We start from the raw sequence: 20,778 nt of genomic DNA, 5'->3' as shown, positions 1-20,778 counted from the left end.
TGAATCAAAGGAGTATTTTGTAAATCTGTAGTTAGTTTTGCAAGGCCAGCGCAGCCATCTCAGCCATCTTTCTTGCTTGAAATATATAACACAACAGCGTTGTAGTTTTCTCAGACTATAGTAAGCATTGAGACTTTGAAATGTAGATATTGACGTCTGCTCTTAAAGTTTCTCAGATCATGAATCTAGGTTATGAAAACAATTCAATTGGCTTAAAAATTATAAGATGAAGAAAATTAAATTAAAGCATATTGGTATTCATCAGCTTTCTAGGGTATACGATTGGTATTTATTTTCCTGGTCTGCATATATGAGGGAAGATGATACAAGTTTTCCTATAGAGAAATTTGATACTTGCTGGTAGGTAAAAGTGTCACTTTCACATGAAAGAATACATGGTTATGGCAGTCACTTTGTAAATGGCAGTATATCATTTGAATGCTGGGAAAACACAGACATTTTTGATAAATGCAAAGCTTCAGTGCCTTTCAGGCTATCTCAAGCCAGGAAAAAAAAAGAATGAAACAAAATTACATGTTATTTTTTAAAATGTTTGCTCAGCTTTAAAGTTGGACTAGTCAGGCTATTGAATGATATCACATCTACTGTCTATTTTTTTAAAAAAATTTCTGTCTTTTCATTTTAGTGTTTGACATGAACTTGAGGCATTTGTGGTGAAGAGCTTGGGTTAAGAATTAAGCAACCCAGAGTTTGCAGATGTTTAATGGCAAGGATTTGTTTTGTCTGAAATGTACAGGATTTTAAACATGTGGTGTTAGATCACCCAATCTCAATGCTCACAGAAATTATTTTTTCGAGTTCAACTTGTAAACATTCTTCCTACCCAGTTGTTGTTTTGTGTAGCTCATCTGATGCCACTGAAGTCTTTGCCAATTTACGTTAATGTAAGTGCAAATTTTGTGCTCTTATTTGTGTTAAAAACTTAAAAAAAAAACCACCTAGGTCTAAACAGGGACAAACGAACAGGGAGTAGATCATTTTGTTTCAAGCTAATTTGTATAAAAGTATATCCTTTATCAATTAATACTTGCTAAAATCATGTTTTGGAGAAGTTGACAGATTCTGTTCCTAGCTGTTAGATTTAATTCATCTTATAGAGGTGGGGAAAATCCTATTCATCACAGAAATGCTCTTAGGAGGTTTCTTTGCTGCTGAGTTTGTGGAAGGGCAAAGGTGAAGGAGTGAGAAGAAAATTCTTCTGCTAATGCAAGTATTTCCTGTAGACAGCAATTACATACAGGTCTGTGAACTTTAGTTAGCTACCCACAAGCATTTGAACTATGAGCTCAACGTAGTGTTTGTCTAACCTTCCTTTATTTCTGTATTTCCAAGATACCTGATAGAGACTTTTCAAAATGAAATACTTTTCTTTTGCTTTATATGTGAAAGATCAAATAATGCAGTTATTTGACCATTTTCTCACCAATTTACAGTCTGTGTACCGTAAGAGGGTTCATTAAGTAGGAAGCATACACAGGAGTTTGGCTTTTTCCTGACTTTTTCTGCAAGCTATGATTCTAGCTGCACTATTAAAAGCTGCTCTATATATAGTTATTTTACAGCTCTTTTGTCAACTCATTGTTCAATGTCACATTGATGAGTTCTCTGTTTGAACTTAATTTATCAGCTTATTTTGCAGTAAAGCATTATATTTCCTTTACTCCGTGGCTCCTACTTAAATGAAAACGTAGCTTTGTGCTGTCTCCAGGTATTGTGGATTTTTTCCTAAATAGTAATAGCATATAGTAGTGATACAGAAAATCTGTATAATGGCTAGTACTAATCTGGTACAGTAAAGAAAAATGCTATTTCAAAGGAAAATCTATTCTATTCAGTTGTAGGTAGAACAGTATCCTGGGAGTTATCTGTTCTGTTGAAGTAGTGGCACTTCTACTAAGGAATTCTGATGGGTGGGATGGTGACGTTCCCTCTACTAGTTTCTGGGTTACAGGCATTATGGGTGCCGCAAGCCTTGTTCCCTTATAACCAGCCAAAATACATACATGGTTCCTTCTCTTGGGGAAACAAAACGGTTATTGTCTACTAGTACTTTCAAAAGTCACAAAGGAAGCGAAACAAAATGTGAAAGGGAGGTTTTCAGGCATTTCTGAATGGAACAGGTTGTAGCATCCAGAGCCTCTTCAAGCAAAATCTTCTGCCCTAGTCTGCTGATAGGTAATGCAGCTCTGAGATGCTCTGGTTTAGATCCCGGGTGTCAAATGCACCCTGAGGATCCAAAAGAGTAGAGCAGGATTATTATTTTTTTCCCTGATTTAGCTCCCTGTTGCTTCCCTATATGGTCAAATATAGGACACAATGCTGGCAAGTTGTCTTTGGTATTGTTAGATGTTGTTGACTGACTGTGGTTTATCATCAAATAGGATTATCCGATAATGTTGGACTAGCATCATGGGAATGAGAAAACGAGTGGCATCAGCATGAAAGCTATGCTTCACAGTAACTAGAAGAGTATGTACTGTGTTGAGACTAAACATTTCCAATGTTATGGAATTCTGAAAATTAAATTATTTCAACTGTTTCCTGATCAGAGCAATGTTTGAAATAGCCCAGAAAATAGAGATGTAGAAAAAAAGTAGTGCTGGCTGGAAACCCCTGGGGAGTTGATTTTTCAGAGATGCTAAGAACGCACGCATCTTATGGAAATCCAAGAACTCTTTGAATAATGAGTACTTGTGTTATACAGGCCTTAAAATTATTGCTTTAGCTTTAATTTGTTCTATGCATCACATCACATCTTTACCTTAAATGTAATACTGTTCTATTTTGTCCTGAGAAGGAAATAGAGTTTGACTTGTATTTGCTGCCTTATCATATCCTGCTGTTTCCTGATATGCACCCTTCTGTGCCAGCGCACACCTTCACAGTGCAGTCAGGTTTCCCTTTCAGAGAGAAAGGGGTTTAGAACTGTGGTCTGGATTTAAGCATCTCTTCAGTGCCTTTAGTAGCCAGTTACCTTTTTTTTTCTTCCCCAAGGACCTAAGGCAATCAGCTGAGTATTTCAGTGTTTCAGGATTAAATACGTAATGGACTTTTTGTTTCACAGTTTTGCTTTGTCCTGTTAAACTTGTAATTGTCTCCTGGACTTATTATATGTGATAAATATCAACTGGTACTCCACTCCTTTTCACTGGCCACAGGCAGCTCTAGCCTGTCTCCTGCAGAACACCTCCTGTGGTACAGTAGCATCAGCTGTTGTACCTGACAACACCGTTCATATGCTCTCTGTGGAAGAAAGAAGTAAGGGTGAGTTCAAAAGCATTTTTCAGGCGTATGCTAATCAAGGTCTGAAAAAACTTTTAAAAGACAGTATTTTATGTATTAAACTCTACATTGGCTTTTGTGAACAGCTCATATAATTTTCAAATTATACTTTTGCATGTAATTTAAATGACCGACTCTCAGCTGATGTTTGATCTGCAGCTATCTGGAAGAACACAGTCCATGTTTCCTGTTGTCTTACTTACTTTCCAAAGGCCTTTAATGGGGAGAAGGGGGTTTAGACCACTGACAGTGATGGATTTACAAAAGGGTATGTCTAGTCCACTGATTTTTAGAAGTAGTAATGTCACCCAGTTTGAATGATATTAATAAGTTAAAAAATAAATTATATCTGAATAACTTAAATATTTTTTAATTTGTTTTTGTTTTAATGATTTGATAAAAAGAACAGTGCTTATTCCTTTTTGTAAAACTGTATGTCAAAAGAAAAATAGTAGTACTTTATCTATAGGGAAAGGGCATAAGAAAAATAGAGGAAACTGGCAGTGATATCAGTATTCTTTTGCGCCTCCATGTGCAAACATTACAAGAGCCTGAGATTTTGTCTGGTTAATACAAAACAGCAGGTTGTAGATAGTCTTGCTTTGCAGTGATCATGGACACATACAGGGTTACAGTGTCATATGTGGCATGAGTGGTTTCTGTGTAAAAAGAATGTAAAATAGGTCTGAGATTCTGTTCTAAAGCTCTCCAGTCATCTCTGGTTTAGATTGTAACTCAAATAGCAAACAGAGACTAGAGCTAGTTCAAAAACCACATACTACTTATGAAAAAGTTATTAGAAAAAATGTGGTTTTTTTTCTCAAAAAAAAATGCTTTCCAACTTTCTAAGTTGATCAGGAATAATGTTTTTGTTACCCTTTTGAGAAAAAATTTTAAAATCAGGCCTTTTATTTATGTTTATGTTTTTAAGATTTAAAAATACTCATTTTATGCCATCGCATTTTGGAAGATAAGTTTAAATTTTTTTTTAATTTTTTTTGAAATTTCCTCCTCTTCAAATATCCTCAGTTTTTTTGCTTTCAGAAATTTCCTGGTGGAAATAATTTTAAGGAAATGGTAGGAAAGAAAGTTTTCCCCAGATTTTCAACTTTCTCTCACTTCCCCCCCTCAGTAGAAAAGATATTGTTGAAAAAACTACTAAGCCAAACAGACCAAATCCATAGATTTATGGTTGATGAACTTCAGGAGTTAATATACTTGAAGGTCTAGCTCAACAAGCACCTCCAGAAGGAATAACAATTATATTGCAACTCTGAAAATAAAGTCAGCAAAACTTGAAACATTTAAGCTATGTTTCATCTCACCTAACTTAGGCTGCCTAGTGGTTATGAGCCTGGAATGAGGAAATCATCTGGGTAATGGAAGGAGATGACAGGTAGTAATTTATTCCACTTGTATTGTTAGATGCAGTTATATAAGACTAATCCATTAGTGTTTTGGGCTTATGTATGTAATTTTCATACCAGCAACCATAGCTGAATCTCAACCTAATTTTTCATATTAATTCCAACATTTAGTTTTTGAATATACCATTACAAAGCAGATAAACAGCTATCTGTAACAAAATAGGCAAGACAAATTCAAAGTCAGTTAACCACTCTTGGATGCCCATGAAGTTTGATCCCATTCAATAAACAAGCATTTTCAATAGATGGACATACAGCGGCTGTTGAAATCGTGTTAATAACTCTGCCCCATTTCACAGGAGTGGAGTTACCAGTAGGAAAATGAGAATGAAGAGAAGGATGTCATGCCTCTACCCCACTCCAATTAATAATGCCAAATGCTGCAAGCATACTGTAATATGACTTATTAGTGGTTTTGCAGTTCCCTCTCTCCAATTCTGCTCCAGAAATAGATGCATTTCAGTTCTGTTCCAAAAAAAGCAGGAATAATAATAATACTATCTGCAGAGCTAGGTAAAAGCTAGAATTTCACCAAAGGGAATATGAGGCTTGGTGACTGTTGTCAGAGGAGAAATTTGTGAAAAGGTTAGGACAGGTTGTACAAAATTTTTAATGGGAGTTCTACAAAACTTCAAGATATTTTGTTTTACCCTCAGAGTACAATATTTTTGCATGTTTCAGGCTTTAGCTTTTCAACTATCAGATTTGTAACTACATCTTGCACACACTTAAAAAAATCCCAAAACCAAAAAAGTGCCCATAGCAAACATAACATTTGTCCTAGTAATGATGGCTTTGAAATTCTTAGTAATCGAATATATTTAGCTGCATAGCTAAATATTTTTATTTGAAAGATTGGAGAAGTATGTGTGGGGTTGAGAAGAGAGGAGGTAATTTGCCATGACCTATTTTCATTCCATTCCAATCAAAATTGCACCACTTAGCTGAGTACTAAAAAGGGATGCCTGAAGCACACTTGCATTAAATCATCTGTTAATGTCAGGCCAAATTTATCTGGTCTACTAGCTTGTAGGTGGTGACAGCCCTCTTCAATGGATACCTGTGTTCTGCACACTTGTCAGAATCTTTTATGTGCTAGGGTAGCAAAAAAGGCCTGAAATATTGACAGTTGATGTGAAGAAAGATCTCCAAAGACATAAGATGAAGAACTAAGAGAACAGTGGGAAGTACACATCTTTGCTGTAACTAGCTCTGAAGTAATGGTGGTTTCTAATTCACCCAAAACATTGGTGTTTTGGCACAAGAGATTAATTGAATGAATTGTTCTTTAAGTAAAATGAAATAAATGCAAATTCAGTCATGATGTGAAAGAAATGTAACTTCTCAAAATTTCATGGTATTGCAATAAAATTTGGCTTCTGAGCAAGTATCACAAACAGTTAACTACTTGTCCCCTTTCCTAAGCCTGAAAATCTAAATGAGGTAAAGCTTTCCCAAGGCCATTCTAAAATGTTTTGATTTTTTTGTCTGGAAGAAAACACCAAAGAATCTTGTTTTCCTTGGTTTATTTTGATCCTTCTGATGTCTCGTCTAGTTTTGGTTCTGTGGTTCCCGTGGAAGCCAGTAGGTAGGTCCCAAGTACAACGCAATGTAGAAATGGATTCAAAGATCCTGATTTAGTAAAACATGCAAGTATGTATATATAAGCCGCAAAGACCTAATTTGCAAATGTGCCTTGTAACAGGACTTCTTTCAGCACAGCATTCTGATAGCAGATGCCTTTCCACTATGTCCCATCTCCTCTCTCCCTCTCCAATACCCCATCCAGTGGACAGAGCTGGGGTTTCAGAGCGAGAAGCTCTGCCTGCATGGGAAGCCTGGGTGCTGTGGGCTGTGGCCATGAACAGCTGAGTGAAATACACTCAAAAACAGGGGCTTGACAGGTCTGTCACTGCCGTGGCATATTGTGCATTTACAGTTTAGCACTGTTGCTGTGTTTAGCACTGTTGCTCTAGCGCTCCATGTGCCAAATGAGGTCATTAGCGGATTTGAGATCTATCAACCATCTGTGCCTGGTATCTGTTCATCCCTAAGTGGGAAAGATCTATCAATGCAGAGCTACAGTGGCATGTAGTGGTGCTAGAAGGTCTCTGGGGTATGTCTTGGTCATTTGAATTAGTGTGCCCCTCGCACAGCATTTACTGCCAACCCCTTCCTCCTGGATAATGTTTGTGTCTCTTGAGAAGCCTGTTAACATGAGAACTGGTTAAAGCATCTTGTGCTAAATATTTGCCAATGACCAAGTATACCCAGCCAGCTTTGGTGTGAATGAGAAAGTTAATAATCCATGAAGGTTTTTTTTTATATCTTTAATTTACATTACATTGAGTTCATAAATTAGGGAAAAAAGTGTTAGTTATGGCTTGCTTTCTGGTGGTGGGTTAGAATACACCAGCTGGGACACACCATTTACAGAGATGGCTGGAGTCATTGTACGTTAAAGCTGAAAATTATATTGACCCTATCAGGGCAATATACCCTTTTGGAGTCCTTCTCATGAGGGTTTGTCACCCGGTTGTAAGAGCTGCCTCACTGTGTTGCAGTAACATACAGGAACACGTGGAGACAAAATGATTGATTATTAGTCCTGGTGTGTGTAATTTGATCTGTGCTGCAAGTGTCAGCCAATAATGATTTGTTTTCTTTCCCTTACTCCCTTATTGACATTTTTCATTGTCTTAGTGTCCAAAATTCCAAATCTGGAATGCCCTGCTATCAGGTCTGAGTCTGCTTTATTTAACCCGAATGCAAATCCGTAGTATAAAGCAATATGAATGAGGTCTGAACCGAAAGCAAATCAACTCAGTATGTTGCCAAACTGAAGCCTTCATACCCTGTCAAATGCAAACACAGAAATAAATCTTCATGGCTGTCCACTAGACTGTGGGTCTGGCAGGGATTGCTCAGACAGTAGCTACAGACGTCTTGAGAACCTCCTTACAGGGTAAATTTACTGAGTTTTCATATGTCACTCAGAGGAAATACAATTTAACAGATTGCAGTAATTTTTGTTTGCTGATAAAGTATGCATGTGAATAACGGTCAGTCAATAAAGTTGGTTTATCTCTGTGTGTTTACCAGTCTGGGAAAGATTATGTCTTCTACTTGGGTTACCTTTCCGAGTACAGGATACCTCTCTAAAACATTTGCAGCCTCTCAAAAGAACAAATCTATTTATTTCAATTGGTTTATATAATATTGTTTGTTGTTTGAAATAGCAGTTCCTTTTAAATAAACTTGCAGGATTTATTGCCATGGAGCCAACTCAAACCCTGAGAATTGATTCTTTAAATTGTTAGTGAACTGCATGGCCAATCAGGCTACCATGATAAACCCTAAGAGCTCTTGGATATTCCTAAGTAAGTTTTGCATTGCGGAGGTTTGAAAAGTCTGTGATTCCCCAGAGAATTTTCCCTCGCTTCTCATGCTGGGAGACGTATTATTTCAGAAATTTTAGAAATGGCAAGGAATTCAACTTTGCAACTTTGAAGTTCTGAAATATAGGCATTTATCCTTATTTGTGAGTACAGCAAACTCTCTGAGTCCTCTGTTGTGTCTCCATATGTGGATATGCAGTTTTAGCGCTGTGTAGCTGAATAGAGAGGAATTTTTAGAGGAATCAGAAGGGACAAGCTGAACAACAGCGCAAATTAAATAACAGAGATAAATGATTCTGCAGGACTTAAGATGACAAGGGCCATGCCTTTGTAAGGAAGGAGCCATCTCTTGAAGTGCCAGATTGCCAAGAATTCTTTCTTATTTTAAAATCTGGGATCACAGAGAATCAGAACCTGACTGTAGTATAAGGAATAAGGTCAGTCAGTTAAGGCAGAAAAAAGACAATGCAAGGTGACCATGAAACCTGAAAGAAATACTGTGATGACTGAGGAAGATGTTGGGTTTTTTGCCTTGGTTTGGTTTGTTGTTGTTTTTTTTTTCCTAGAGATGCAGTTAGTTAACTTCCAGTCCCAGCAGTTTTTGATCCGTAAACGATTGCCTCAGGAACAAGCAGCTTACCTGTACTCTCCTGCAGTGTTAGACACTCCAGATTTAGCTGTTATTTGAGCTACACATAAACATCTGTGAATTCTGGGAAGCTAGGAAAATGGATGTTTCTTCAGGTGTTCTGTAAAATAAATACCTTCCTTTTGTTTCTTGGGAGATGCGGTCTACAAAAACTCTTGTGGTGGACTTTTGAAATCTCAGAACTCCCCTTGGTAGGACTGGTCTTTGAGATTTAAAACCTCTTAAAAGTTTACATACATTGAAATGTAGAGGAGATTCAGCAGATTTTTAGAGACTTTGTAACAAATCTATAAAGAAAACAACTAACCAACCCTATCCCTGGTCGACAGACTATGGAGATTTCATATTTGATACCTATTAACCAGCTGCTGTCTGTGAAGGATTGTCATTATATCAAAATTTTTGATGAGATCTTCCTCTCACCACCACCACCTCAATTCCTCTTCCTCCACTTGCTGAGGACAGAAAACAGCCATGACAAAGGTTACTATCTGTAGTACACTTTATATGTGCATCACTGTTTCTTTCATACCCAAGTTTAAAGGACAGGAAAGATTGTCTCCTAATGGGTCACTCAAATCTCAGAGCACCTGAAACTTCTTATGCCTCAGGTAGAATTGTGAGCAAAATCATGTAGCTCAAAATTCCTGGGACCAGTTAGACTTCTGCCTGTGTTTATGTACTTAAATAGCTTTTTAGATCTGGCCCTGTATACTTTGGTTTCCCAGTCTCATGTTTGAAACGGCAAGTAATTAGAAATTAGGTGGTATTTCACTACCTTACTGGGATATTGAGATGCAACTGCAAACTGTGAAAATAGGTCAGATAGAGAGGTTAAAAAGTGCCTCATGGCTAACTACTCTTGAAAGAAGCTCTTGATGTCTGAATCTCGGAGCATCCATTCATCGCACATTTTTCTTCACATATATCCTGGTATAAAAAGTTAATGCATGTTTATGAAAAGGAAAAAGTAACTATTGTGACTTCTGCGTGTAAAACTATTCACATAATACCTTTAATAGAAAATGATGAAACAGTCTCTATAATTCTACAGTGATTAAAATTCAATATCATTAATATAAACAGTTTAATGGTAATAAAAGGAGATTTGCAAGGAAGAGGAACTCATTTAGTTCTAAGAGATGTTTGACCTCTGCTACTTCATAATCCATTAGAGAGAGGCTGAGGTCCACATAAGCTGGCTTTCTTTCACTTTTACCTGAAAGCCATTATTTTTTCAATAAATACCAAAATCAAGTCAATATTTTTAGAACCAAGATACTTGCAACTTTAAATGGACTAATCTTTGCTCAGAAGTTGTCTGACACTTTATCTCCAATGCCAGCAGGAAAGAAATAATTAAGATGTATGCCTTTGGTAATTGATCACGAACATTTGAATGGGTTAGATAAATAGTAGGCTAATCAAAGTATTGTCTAACCATTTAAAAAAACACATGCCCTACTGCATGTACATTTATTTAAATTAACGTTGCTGTCAGAATTTATGAGAAATTTTGAAAGAGGATTTCATTTTCACCTTATGGCTAATGCTCTCATAAATAATAATTTGTCAATTTATAGGGTAAGATATGCTATTAGATTGTTCAGTGTACCTCTTTAAAATAGAGGTGTGCATTTACTGTTCTGGGCAATTACTCTATGGATAAAACTGCAACTTTCAAATCTCATTTGCATGTCTGCCAAATCCTACCCTAACTCATTTTCTGTTCTAACGAGAATTAATGAAATTAGTAATTGAATGTTATGCAGAGGAGACCTGGGGCTTTTCTTGTATATGCAGTATCATGCAGTGTTTTTCTACATAAAGTATGTTATTAGTATGTCATAGATAACTGATAAACAGATTATCTAAAAAAAAAAAAAAAAAAAAAAAAAATTACAAACCCCTCTTCCCCCAAAAAATCATATATTTAAAAAATACATTAGGAATTGGGTTCTGGTTCTTCTTTAAGCCCATGAAAATGATACTTGCTAATCATTTACAAAGCGCTGATCTATCTTAAGTTGAGCACGAAGAAACTTTAGTCTGATATTTTGGGGTAGTGCTATATCTACCTGCAAGCAGCTTCCATTCTTCTCCACTCTTTTCTTAAACCATTTTAGCTTGGTATGATTATACGGGGGAAGAATACTCTGTCAAGCCAAATATTCCTCTTGAATGGCAATTTGAATGTGCTTTTTTGTGGGATCTTTTACATGCAAACCAAAATACCCATAACGTGAAAGATATGCTGTTGCACAGTCTTTGTATTTATTTATGCCCCTTTCAGGTTGCCACACTCAGGACTGCTATTTACTTCAAAACTGTCTCATATATGTACTTTGGGCTCCACTGGTAGTCATTAAAAGGTGCTGTGACAGCCTGGCATCAGCAGAGTCCCTGCATAGAAACTGTCACTGTTTTCATCAGCCGTCAATGTCATCTGCTATGTTGTCTCTGGGCTGATGTTTTCAGGCTCTGTGTAGGGTGGCTTTTTTTTTTTTCCTCTCTGGACAGGAAAGCAAGGCCTCTGCATGTGTTTAACCCCACATTTTTGCAGGGTACTAATATTTCTGCTTTTAATTGACTGCAGTTTTACAGGAGAGTGTGTCCCAGATGTGATTGCTCTAAAATGAAAAAGCACCAGTGTTGGGCTTGAATGTTTCCCATCCAATTACCAATTGCCCCTTCTTTTTATTTTGAAAGTTTTTTTTCACTTGAGTATGGGGTTTCCAAATGATTCTGGTAATCCTGGATTTTTTCCCTTGTTTTTACAGGTGACCTGTAACTGTTTCACCATCAGTAATGGAGAGATGCAGGATGTTGGTGTTGGCCTGTATCCCAGGTACTGTGGACACCGTTTCATTCACAGGGAAAATCTATGTTAGTTTTTTTCCTTTTTTCCTAGGTAGCTGCAAGGGCCATCAAAGCAACAGGTAACATGTCTAAACAAGAAACTGGGAAATGCAAATAAATTAAAGGAGAATAAAAAATATGAACAAGTTGAAAACTTTCTTAATATTCCCAGTCACAGAGTTACAGCAGTTTAAATAAAATACATCTTTATATTTTATTTTTATGGAGGTGGTAGTCTTTTTAAGTAAGAATAAATGCTGACATCAAAAATGTGTGACTGGGACTATTAAAAGGAAACCTGTTCAGCTTTGCTTTAGAATATAGATATTTTGCAGCGGAGAGCCTTCTGAGCTGGTAATTAAAAGAAAAAGATTGAACACATTTATTTGTAAATTACCATAACCAAGAAACCAGTAAGGTGAAAAGATAAGCCCCTTGAGAGACGGATGTTAATGTTTTAATTTCTTACTATTATTTCTTATTTGTATTAGGTAAAAAGTATGTAACGGAAGATTTTGTTTTCATAGAATTAGTTACCTGTAATTATTAATGTGGAAAATTAGTATGTATAGTTTAAAATTATATTTTACCATCTCAAATTTTTGTTAATGCACGGTTGAACTATGCTGTCAATACCTCAGTGGGCCTGTCACTGTTTTTTCTTTTTCTACTAATGTCACATGTGCAAGCTTTGACTAAGGACACTTAATATCTTGGGGCCTGACTTGTGGTAAAGATAAGGGAAAGGTGGTTAGGAGCACATGGGAATTAGTGTTATGAAAATTACAGAACAGTCATTTAATTTCGTAGTGGAATGGAAACAAATTCTTTCACATACTTGGAAAAAATGGAACATTAATTCAGAGCCTTATTATTAGTGAAATGTTTTCTTTTGGTTGAAAAAAGCCCCTGACTGTGAAGAAAGTGGCTATGTATGTTCTGTGATAATGCACTGCCAGGGGATGCAAGAGACTTTTTCTCAAGTCAGTTCAGAGCAGTTTGAGTTTTGCAGTAGTGAATTACTCTGAGCTGGGAAAATTGTAAACTTAAATCTATGGTTCCCAAATCCTAGGAAAATACCCTTCCAGATGAAATTGTTGTCAAACCCACTAGTGTTTACATAAGATGAAATTTGATTAAAAGTGCTTTGTTTAGTCTCATTAAGAGGTTGTATATTGCCACATGACTTGATAGCTTTGGCATCCCAGTATATTTTAAAATAGATAAAATCCTCTGGTCCTTCTCTGCACCACCTTGCTAGCAGCTTTGGGAGTATGCTCAGTGATCTCACAAGAAGTGAAATGGATACTCTCTCTCAGTGTACATTACTGGGGTCATGTGGAGATGAGCGACAGACATTTTATTAGTCCAGAAGGGATATCAAAAGAGTCAGGCTCCTGTTGATAGCTCCTTTAAGAGTTTATTGCAGGACTCTGGCCCTCAGCAACATCCTCTATTTTGCCAACAGCAGTTGGGATTTTGAGTTGCTGAATCAGGCAGACAAGGAAAGCAAGTAAAAGCAGCCAGGAGCTGGATAACCCAAAAATTCTTCTTCCAGCCTAATGATGCCAGAATTGTTCTTTCAACGGATCATTCCCATAGGGGAAGAACCATCAGCCCCACATCTGCTCTGGGACTGATGTTGGCCTGGCAAAGTCAGTTGTTTCTCAGCTAAAAGAAACATGGGACTCAAAAGTATATAGTGGATGTTGTTGATGTTTTTCTTAACAGTCCCCCTCAAAATAGAGGGAAGTGTGTGTCTGTGTCAGGAGATCTACCTGTGTGTGGTGGTACCTCTTGGGGGTGGCAGAAGCTCCCCAGTGAGCTGTGCTGCTTTAGCTCTCACACGCCACAAAAACAGAGGCTGAAACAAAACATGCATAAACCAGAGGCAATGGCTTTATCTCTTCTTTCAACTCTGCACACCAAGTACTTTGGGTTTGGGACATAGTATACTCCATTTTCTACCTGATATGAAATGCGGGTTGATTGCTGGCCTCTTTAGCTGCAGTTCCACTGACGGTCAGGGTTACCAATAAGGTAAGTGCCCTGAAACTGAGCAAAAGCAGCAGAAATAAAACACAGTCCCAGAGTACTAACATTTTGCTCTGAACTCTCCAGGTTGCCTTGTTCCCCACTTGCCTGCTTTGCCCTCTCCCCTGAGTCAGGCCTCTTGGAGAGTCATTTGGAGGCCATCAACTGCTCCAAGCCCTGAGCACACAGAAGGCAGAAACACGTTAAGAGATCCAGGCATGGCTCCTATTAGCAATGAATGTGGATCTTCTAAGCATTAATTTTCCTCCCCTATCCAAGAGCAGCTGATTTACCAGGGATTTTATTTGTTTAATAACTTAGTTGCTTGATACTTCAGATGTAATCATGTTAGCTACTTTTAAATGAATAAAGGGCAGCAGCAGTGGAGGCTCCTCTGTAAAGTTCTTTCTCTCTCTCTTTCTCCCCTTCTACCACCCGTTACAGCATGTCTTTACTGAACCACAGCTGTGACCCAAACTGCGTGATTGTTTTTGAAGGATACCAGCTTTTACTTCGCTCTGTCCGAGAGATCCAGATTGGTGAAGAGGTAATTAACTTGTCCTCCCTTCCATCACAGACACCTGCAACAATGACATCTCCCTAAATAAATTCCAGACTGCAGGGCCACCAGCTTAATATTTTGATGATATATTGATGCCACTTTCTAGCACATAGCTATCAGGGGGAAAATGATAAATAGAATCATCTCTTCACACTGCCTGGGCCCCATAATCATTACTTCTCATAAATCACTAGCAGTCTTGATAAATTCTTGTTCCTTCTTTTCTCCTCTAGGCACTTCATTTTGTTTGTATTTTAACATCTTAACCCTGATGGAAGCACTTATAATATTTCTGGGTGGAACGCAGTGTTCACTAAGTCATTGCAACAATAAGCATTTGTCAGGCTGCAACCAGACTGTTGTAGTAAACCTTTCATTGGCAGTGCAAGTAGCAAGACAAGGTTTGTTTTCTTGTCCATTTCACTAAAAAAGACTTCAAAATATCCCTTTCAAGAGATTTCAGATTTGATGTAAGGTATTCTCAGCTTTGTTTTTATGACAGCGTTTGTTTTGCTTTGAAAATAATGATTTGTGGCTAGGTAAGCATTTAGAAGTAAATGTCTTTTGCAGAAATGCAATGTTGAATTTGCTTCGCAAGGCCTGCAAAGACGTGTATCTATGTAACTTTACACACACCAGTGACCTATGTAGTCCTAGCTGTTGATCATTTCAAAATCATGACCTAATGTAAATACAGTTCACACCTCTAATTCAAGCTCTGGGAAGACCAAGGGCATATTTATCCTAACTTAGAAGTAGTATCTCTTTTCCTCCCTATAAGGTGTTTTCTTTTTTAATGTATCCTTTCTCTAAGATAGTCGTCTATCAAAATAAGTAAATGGTAAGATAATTTTTTAAGGAAAAATACTGGGGAGAACCAACAGAAATGCTTTTGTATACTTACCTTTTGCCAAGAGAGATCTTTTAAGATGCAATATACTTTTGTGGAGCTACTAAGTATAGACATCATTCTGTCTGGCATTCTCATTCAAGCCAAATTATACACGTTTTTCTTGCATTTCATCCATATACCATAACTTTTCTCTTGGCTTCCCAATTCACCAAGATGAGTCATTTTAAAATGCGATAGATTTTAATGTCTTCCCAGGATACATTTGACTTAATTATTAGAGTTCTAAATTCTGAAGCTATCTTATTTTTATGTATGTAGATATATTTTTCCAGATACATTTCATAAAGTGATTTTTTGTAACAAGCAGCTTTTCCAGGGTAGGAGGGGCCCTTGAGTGGCCCTGGATGGTTCTGGAGTGAGAAGTGAAGTAGAATTCTGTTGTAGGCATGACCCCCATGCAGACTATGCTACAGCTGTGAAGCTGTGACCCAAATTTTAGACTTAGTGGTCTGTAACCCACAGAAGTCTCTGGGCTAAAATCAGTGGTGAAACAAGTATGGTGTAAGTTACAAGTCATTCATAAGGCAATCTAGAAATAAATATAAGTTATAAAGCAGGGCAGCTAGGACCAGTTTGTTTGCAGTGACTTCAGCAATTGTGTGAATACAGCCTTTAAAATGACTGCACCTTATGTGGTCATGTTATATTTTCTAAAAAACTCTGCATCCAAGGAGGCAGTAAAATAAAATCAGAATTTTCCAAAGAGCTCAATTTCTGGTTTCTTTGTTGCATGTATTGCTCCTGGGTTTGGTACTGAATGGAAAACTTGCCTTAAGGAACATGTTAGGTTTTATATATATACATATATATACACTGTATTAAAGCAGGTGCCCTCTTAACTTACCTAGAAATAAAAGTCTCAGTCTGAGGTACGTCCTTCTTTAAATAAGGATTTGTCTAAGGGAGAAAATGGGTATAAGTGAGAAAGTCAAGATACAAAGTGAGCATTAGTTTAGATCTGTTATGGGAAGAGGAAGGAAAAGAAAATTATTACGAGGGTATGTACAAGTCAGCAGTTTAATATTGTTTTCAACACCCAATTACTTTTCCTCTCACACAACTGCTACTGCTTTTGATTTTGGGTTCTGCATGGTAGCTTTGATATAACTCTTTCCACACTGCCTTACTGCTTGCCTGCAGCAGGGTGAGCTCGGTTTTCTTAATAGCCATGTATTGAATTCACACACCTATGTACATGAAACTACATTACCAGTTATGAGCTGAGTTTCTACTTATATTACTGAGGTCATGATCGGAGCTAATGGGAGAGAAAATACATGTTAGGGAGGAATCTGATTGGGTTTTCTGAATACATCAAGCGCTCTGAGGTGCTAAGATGAACATTGTTTCAAGTCATGAGACAACAAGAAAACTTAAATAATTATAAGCAGTAGAAAACTTGCCTTATACTGTTCAAACTTATACTAGATAGGGTCAGAATGAGATCCCCTACATAACAATTAATAGAAAGTAAATAAGCAGTAAGGTTTATTAGAAATGAGAAGCTAAGTAGCAAGTCAAGCTTCAATTAGTAGAAGATGATTATGGCTTTAGTATCCATACAGGAAGAAACTTGATAGAGCTTCTGGACCCTTGCCCAGAAAATATCAACCACTGCAATAATGTGTTCACTAGGCCAGTGAGAAGTAAAAATATTTTTGCACATTTGTAGTGCTTTCTGTCAGAGGACACTACAACAATTTACTCATGTTTAAGGAGTTGTTGACCACCTATAATCACAGGGAGTGAGTATAGAGACACAGGGAGTTTACAGGGAGTTTATGTGATTGTGGTCATCTCACAATTATATAAGGAGGGAGGCAGCAGTGGAGCTGATTTGGGTTGTAAACCAGAAGAAGAGATATTATTACATTGGATGTAGCTGCTGCAGTGTGATGCAGATTTATTCAGGAATAAAATTTATGGCACGACCACGCTTTAGAGTTCTCATGCTATACACAATAATTATGTTTATCAAATCAGTGATAAAAAGCATGCAAGATTATGAGAACCTCAAAAAGTCTTTATGTCCTGATAGAATTTGTTTCAGTTCAGTTTTAGTCTGATGTCTAGGCAGATTTTTTGGCTTTGCATGTTTTTGACAGGAAGGCAAGTGGCATTTAGTGTTTTTTAATTGAAATTTGGTTTGGGCTTTGAAATTTGTTCAAATCCTAACACCAAAATGTATCTCAGGCAGTAGAAAATTAGGACAGAAAATGTTTGCCTCAATCTTTATAGGATGAAAGTGCTAAATTTTATGGTGCTTTATATTTGGAAAACTAATCACTCCTAAAATCATATGCAAAAATTCTAGCCATCTAGGCCTTTTTTTTTGTGGCAAAGGCAGTGTTGCCAGTCCTGAAGTACCAAGAAAGCATGAGTCATGAATGTTACTTTTTTGTAGGCATTGAAAGAAGGGATTCATTCATGTATAATTACATGGTTTCCCAAGTTGAAGCTTTAAGAAAACGAAGTGTATTGCAAGAATCATAATAAAATGCTTTGATTTGGCAAGATGGAGAAGTATCTGGTCCTTAAATTTTGCTTCAGAAACCAAAAGTTAAGATTTATCTTTAGGTTTGGATTTTATACTAATGTGCTTCTATGGAGTCACATGCTCTTTGAGGGCAGAAAGTTACCATTGTAAACAAAAACACTACATTCGCATTGGTTTGGCCAATGAATGCATTAGTTGATGTTCAAAATAAAAGATTCCATTTCTGCCATTATCTAATCTATTTGTCTGTTTAAATAACATTTACAATCCTCTTTAAAAGTGGTATTTTTAAAGTGAAAATTTAGATCTGTGTGGTGGGTTGAGCCTGGCTGGACACCAGGTGTCCACTAAATCTACTCTATCACTCCCCTCCTCATCTGGACAGGGGAGATAAAATACAATGAAAGGCTCATGGGCCAAGATAAGGACAGGGAGACGTCATTCACCAATTACTGTCCCGGGCAAAACAGACTTGACTTGGGGAAATTAGTTTAATTTATTACCAATCAAATCAGAGTAGGGTAATGAGAAAATAAAAACTAAATCTAAAAAATAAAGTTCTGCTCAAAAAATGGGTGCATGGCTTCTCATCAGCTTCAGAGTTCAGTTAGAGCAAATTTGTATCTTTCTGCAGAAAGTCACATAACAAACCATACTCTTACAGAGCAACTAATTTTTAAAATTAATACTAAATAGAATTTATAATTTCAGATGACCAGCAATGAAATCTATGTTCATGATAGATTTCAATGAAGATATTTAATATTTCTGTTGTTACAATTCTGTGAGAAGTTTTATGTCTCTGTTTGACATATTACATTGTGTCACGTTACAAATGCCTTGAGTTAGAAGGCATTTTGATCATATATGCCAAAACAGAAAGAGTACAGACTGTTCACCACTTATACAACTCTGTCTCAGGAACAGATTTTTGTACACAAACCTCCATAAGATCCTGAGACCAATGAGTGCAAAATCAAGAAGGCTCACTTCCCCCACGACCCCTGCTGTTCGCATTAAAATAATTGATTTTAAATTTCTACAGAAACCTCTGTCTAGAAATTTTGTAGCTTATAGCCTGTTACAAAAACCATAAATTAAGTCCACTGCAGCATTGTCAAGTACTGGAACATCGCGTCCACCTCATTTGGCAGATGAGGAACACGAGAAACTAAGCACCATACCCATGGTTAAAAAATTTCTGTGTCAGAGTGAGAAGCAGGGCTCAGACAGTGCTGCATTTTTAAGGAGAAAGTCTTGAGACTCAGTAAGTCTCATGGCTGTTAAATAATTCCCTGCTTTCATAAATGTTATTTAGTATATATTCTCCGGTTTGGGGGAAAAGATTTACAGCATTCTTTATAAGCAATGCAATAAAGAGGCAAGTTTTGGTCAGCTGAAATAATGTTTTAATTAATACCATACATTCCACATGCAAATACCATTAAGACAACCATTGATAATGGGCATATTTCCTAAATATGTGCGAGTTAAATGACCCTTGCATCTAATGAAAGGATCCAAAATTAAAACAAGTGTAGGAGAGAGACTTGAATACAGAAATTTTATGTTTAAATGAGTAAATTATTAGTGTAGGCTTAGTCACCATTAGGTTGGTCATGTTTCTAAATATTCTAATTACATTTTCCCACTCAGTCTGCCAACTACGAACATTTTTTTACTTACGGATTTCTGCTGGCAGGAGTGGGAATTCAGATTCAGGCCTCTGACAGCAAACAAAACCCTATGTTGTTAAAACATTGAAAGGAGGAATCAATGTGACGAAGCCGCTTGTCCTCCTTCTGCCCAGTAATATGGTCTAATCCAGAGCAAGTTATTACCTGACTGTTCACATCCACACCTGCTTGCAACCTCTGAAAAAGAAATTACTGGTTTCAAACTTGTTCCTACTTCCAAGGTTTCTGTAACATGCATGAAAAAAAAAAAAAAAACCAAAAATGAAAAGAGAGAAAGGGATGAAGCCTGTAGGCTGAAGACAGATAAAGCATGTTCGATGTTGGCTATGGGTTTGTTTTGCAGTACTATAACTGAACTCTGCCTAATGATGGGTTATACAGTAATGATAGGGTTTAAACCATTGTCTTAAGTATTTTGGCAAAGCATAGACTAATCTCACATGAATGATTTTTCCCAGAAGATTCCTACAGTCTTGCACGGTGCCTGAACTTGCTAAATCACTTTTACTGCTGAATGCCACCTGAACCTAAAACCCAGTAGGACATGAGTCGGAGCCAGTGTTGTTTATGCCGAGGATAAGAGACAGAGAACAATCCAGTTTGTGGAATGGTTTTGACAGAAAACACTTGTGAGTTGGAAGGAGACATGAATATCAGAGGCTGGAGATGGGAGAGTAAAATTGGGCTTGGAACGGCTGAAGGGTGAGGTTAGGACTACAGCTTGACTGGAAAGTGCTTTATGGGAAGGAAGAGAGACAGATCTTTCTCACCACACCAGGAAGGATGCAGAGTAGGACCAGCTGGGGAAAGAAATGAGGGCAAAGTTGGTGGGGTCACTGACGATGATTGAGAAACCAAGGACTGTTAACTTGGGAGAGTAAGAGTGTTGGTGATCAAATATGGGGAAAAGGTATAAGATCAGGTATGCAGGGGAGGCAGAAGGGCAAATCTGGGGCGGGAATCAGCCCATTGTACCAAGAATGGCTATGTAAGGAGCTAGAACTGAGGGCTGGAAACCAGGTTTAGATAACCAAGTGTGGAGAATGAGAGTGGAAAATGATACTCGTGTCCAGGAGCAGAGAAGAGAGAGAATGAGAAGAGGGACAGATTGGAGAGAATTTAGCAGAAGAGACCAAGCTTGTGAGAAAAGAGTGGAAAAGAAATAGGCAAAACAATTTCCACCCGTTCACCACAGAAAGCTCAGATGGAAGCCTACAGCTCCCAGGTAAATGTAGTACAGACTGTTCTGCTCTAAACCAGCAGTGGTGAAACTAATCCCCTCTTGGCTCAGACATGCATAAGCTGGGACAGAACAACATTATATAGAATGCAAAACCTAAAAATCTTCTCACACTTTCTAACTTTTGATTATCTGTGGAACTTTTAATTTCTCTCTTTCATTAATTATACTATTAATCTTCAATTATGAGACCATACTT

At 37.3% G+C, this 20,778-nt stretch overlaps 1 protein-coding gene across 3 annotated transcripts in view; it reads left to right on the top strand.

Moving 5' to 3' along the window:
- Positions 1–20,778, top strand: part of SMYD3 (SET and MYND domain containing 3) — a 422,465-nt gene that overhangs the window by 322,801 nt on the left and 78,886 nt on the right. For all 3 annotated transcript variants that reach the window (XM_074168179.1, XM_074168178.1, XM_074168177.1), the window contains 2 exons: positions 11,558–11,625; positions 14,115–14,217. In XM_074168179.1, coding sequence (XP_074024280.1) covers positions 11,558–11,625; positions 14,115–14,217 — 171 coding nt within the window. The remainder of the gene's footprint in view (positions 1–11,557; positions 11,626–14,114; positions 14,218–20,778) is intronic.

The sequence above is a fragment of the Numenius arquata genome, chromosome 2 (assembly GCF_964106895.1).
Source record: "Numenius arquata chromosome 2, bNumArq3.hap1.1, whole genome shotgun sequence".
Lineage (NCBI taxonomy): Eukaryota > Metazoa > Chordata > Aves > Charadriiformes > Scolopacidae > Numenius > Numenius arquata.
This window is presented reverse-complemented; position numbering and strand designations above follow the sequence as displayed.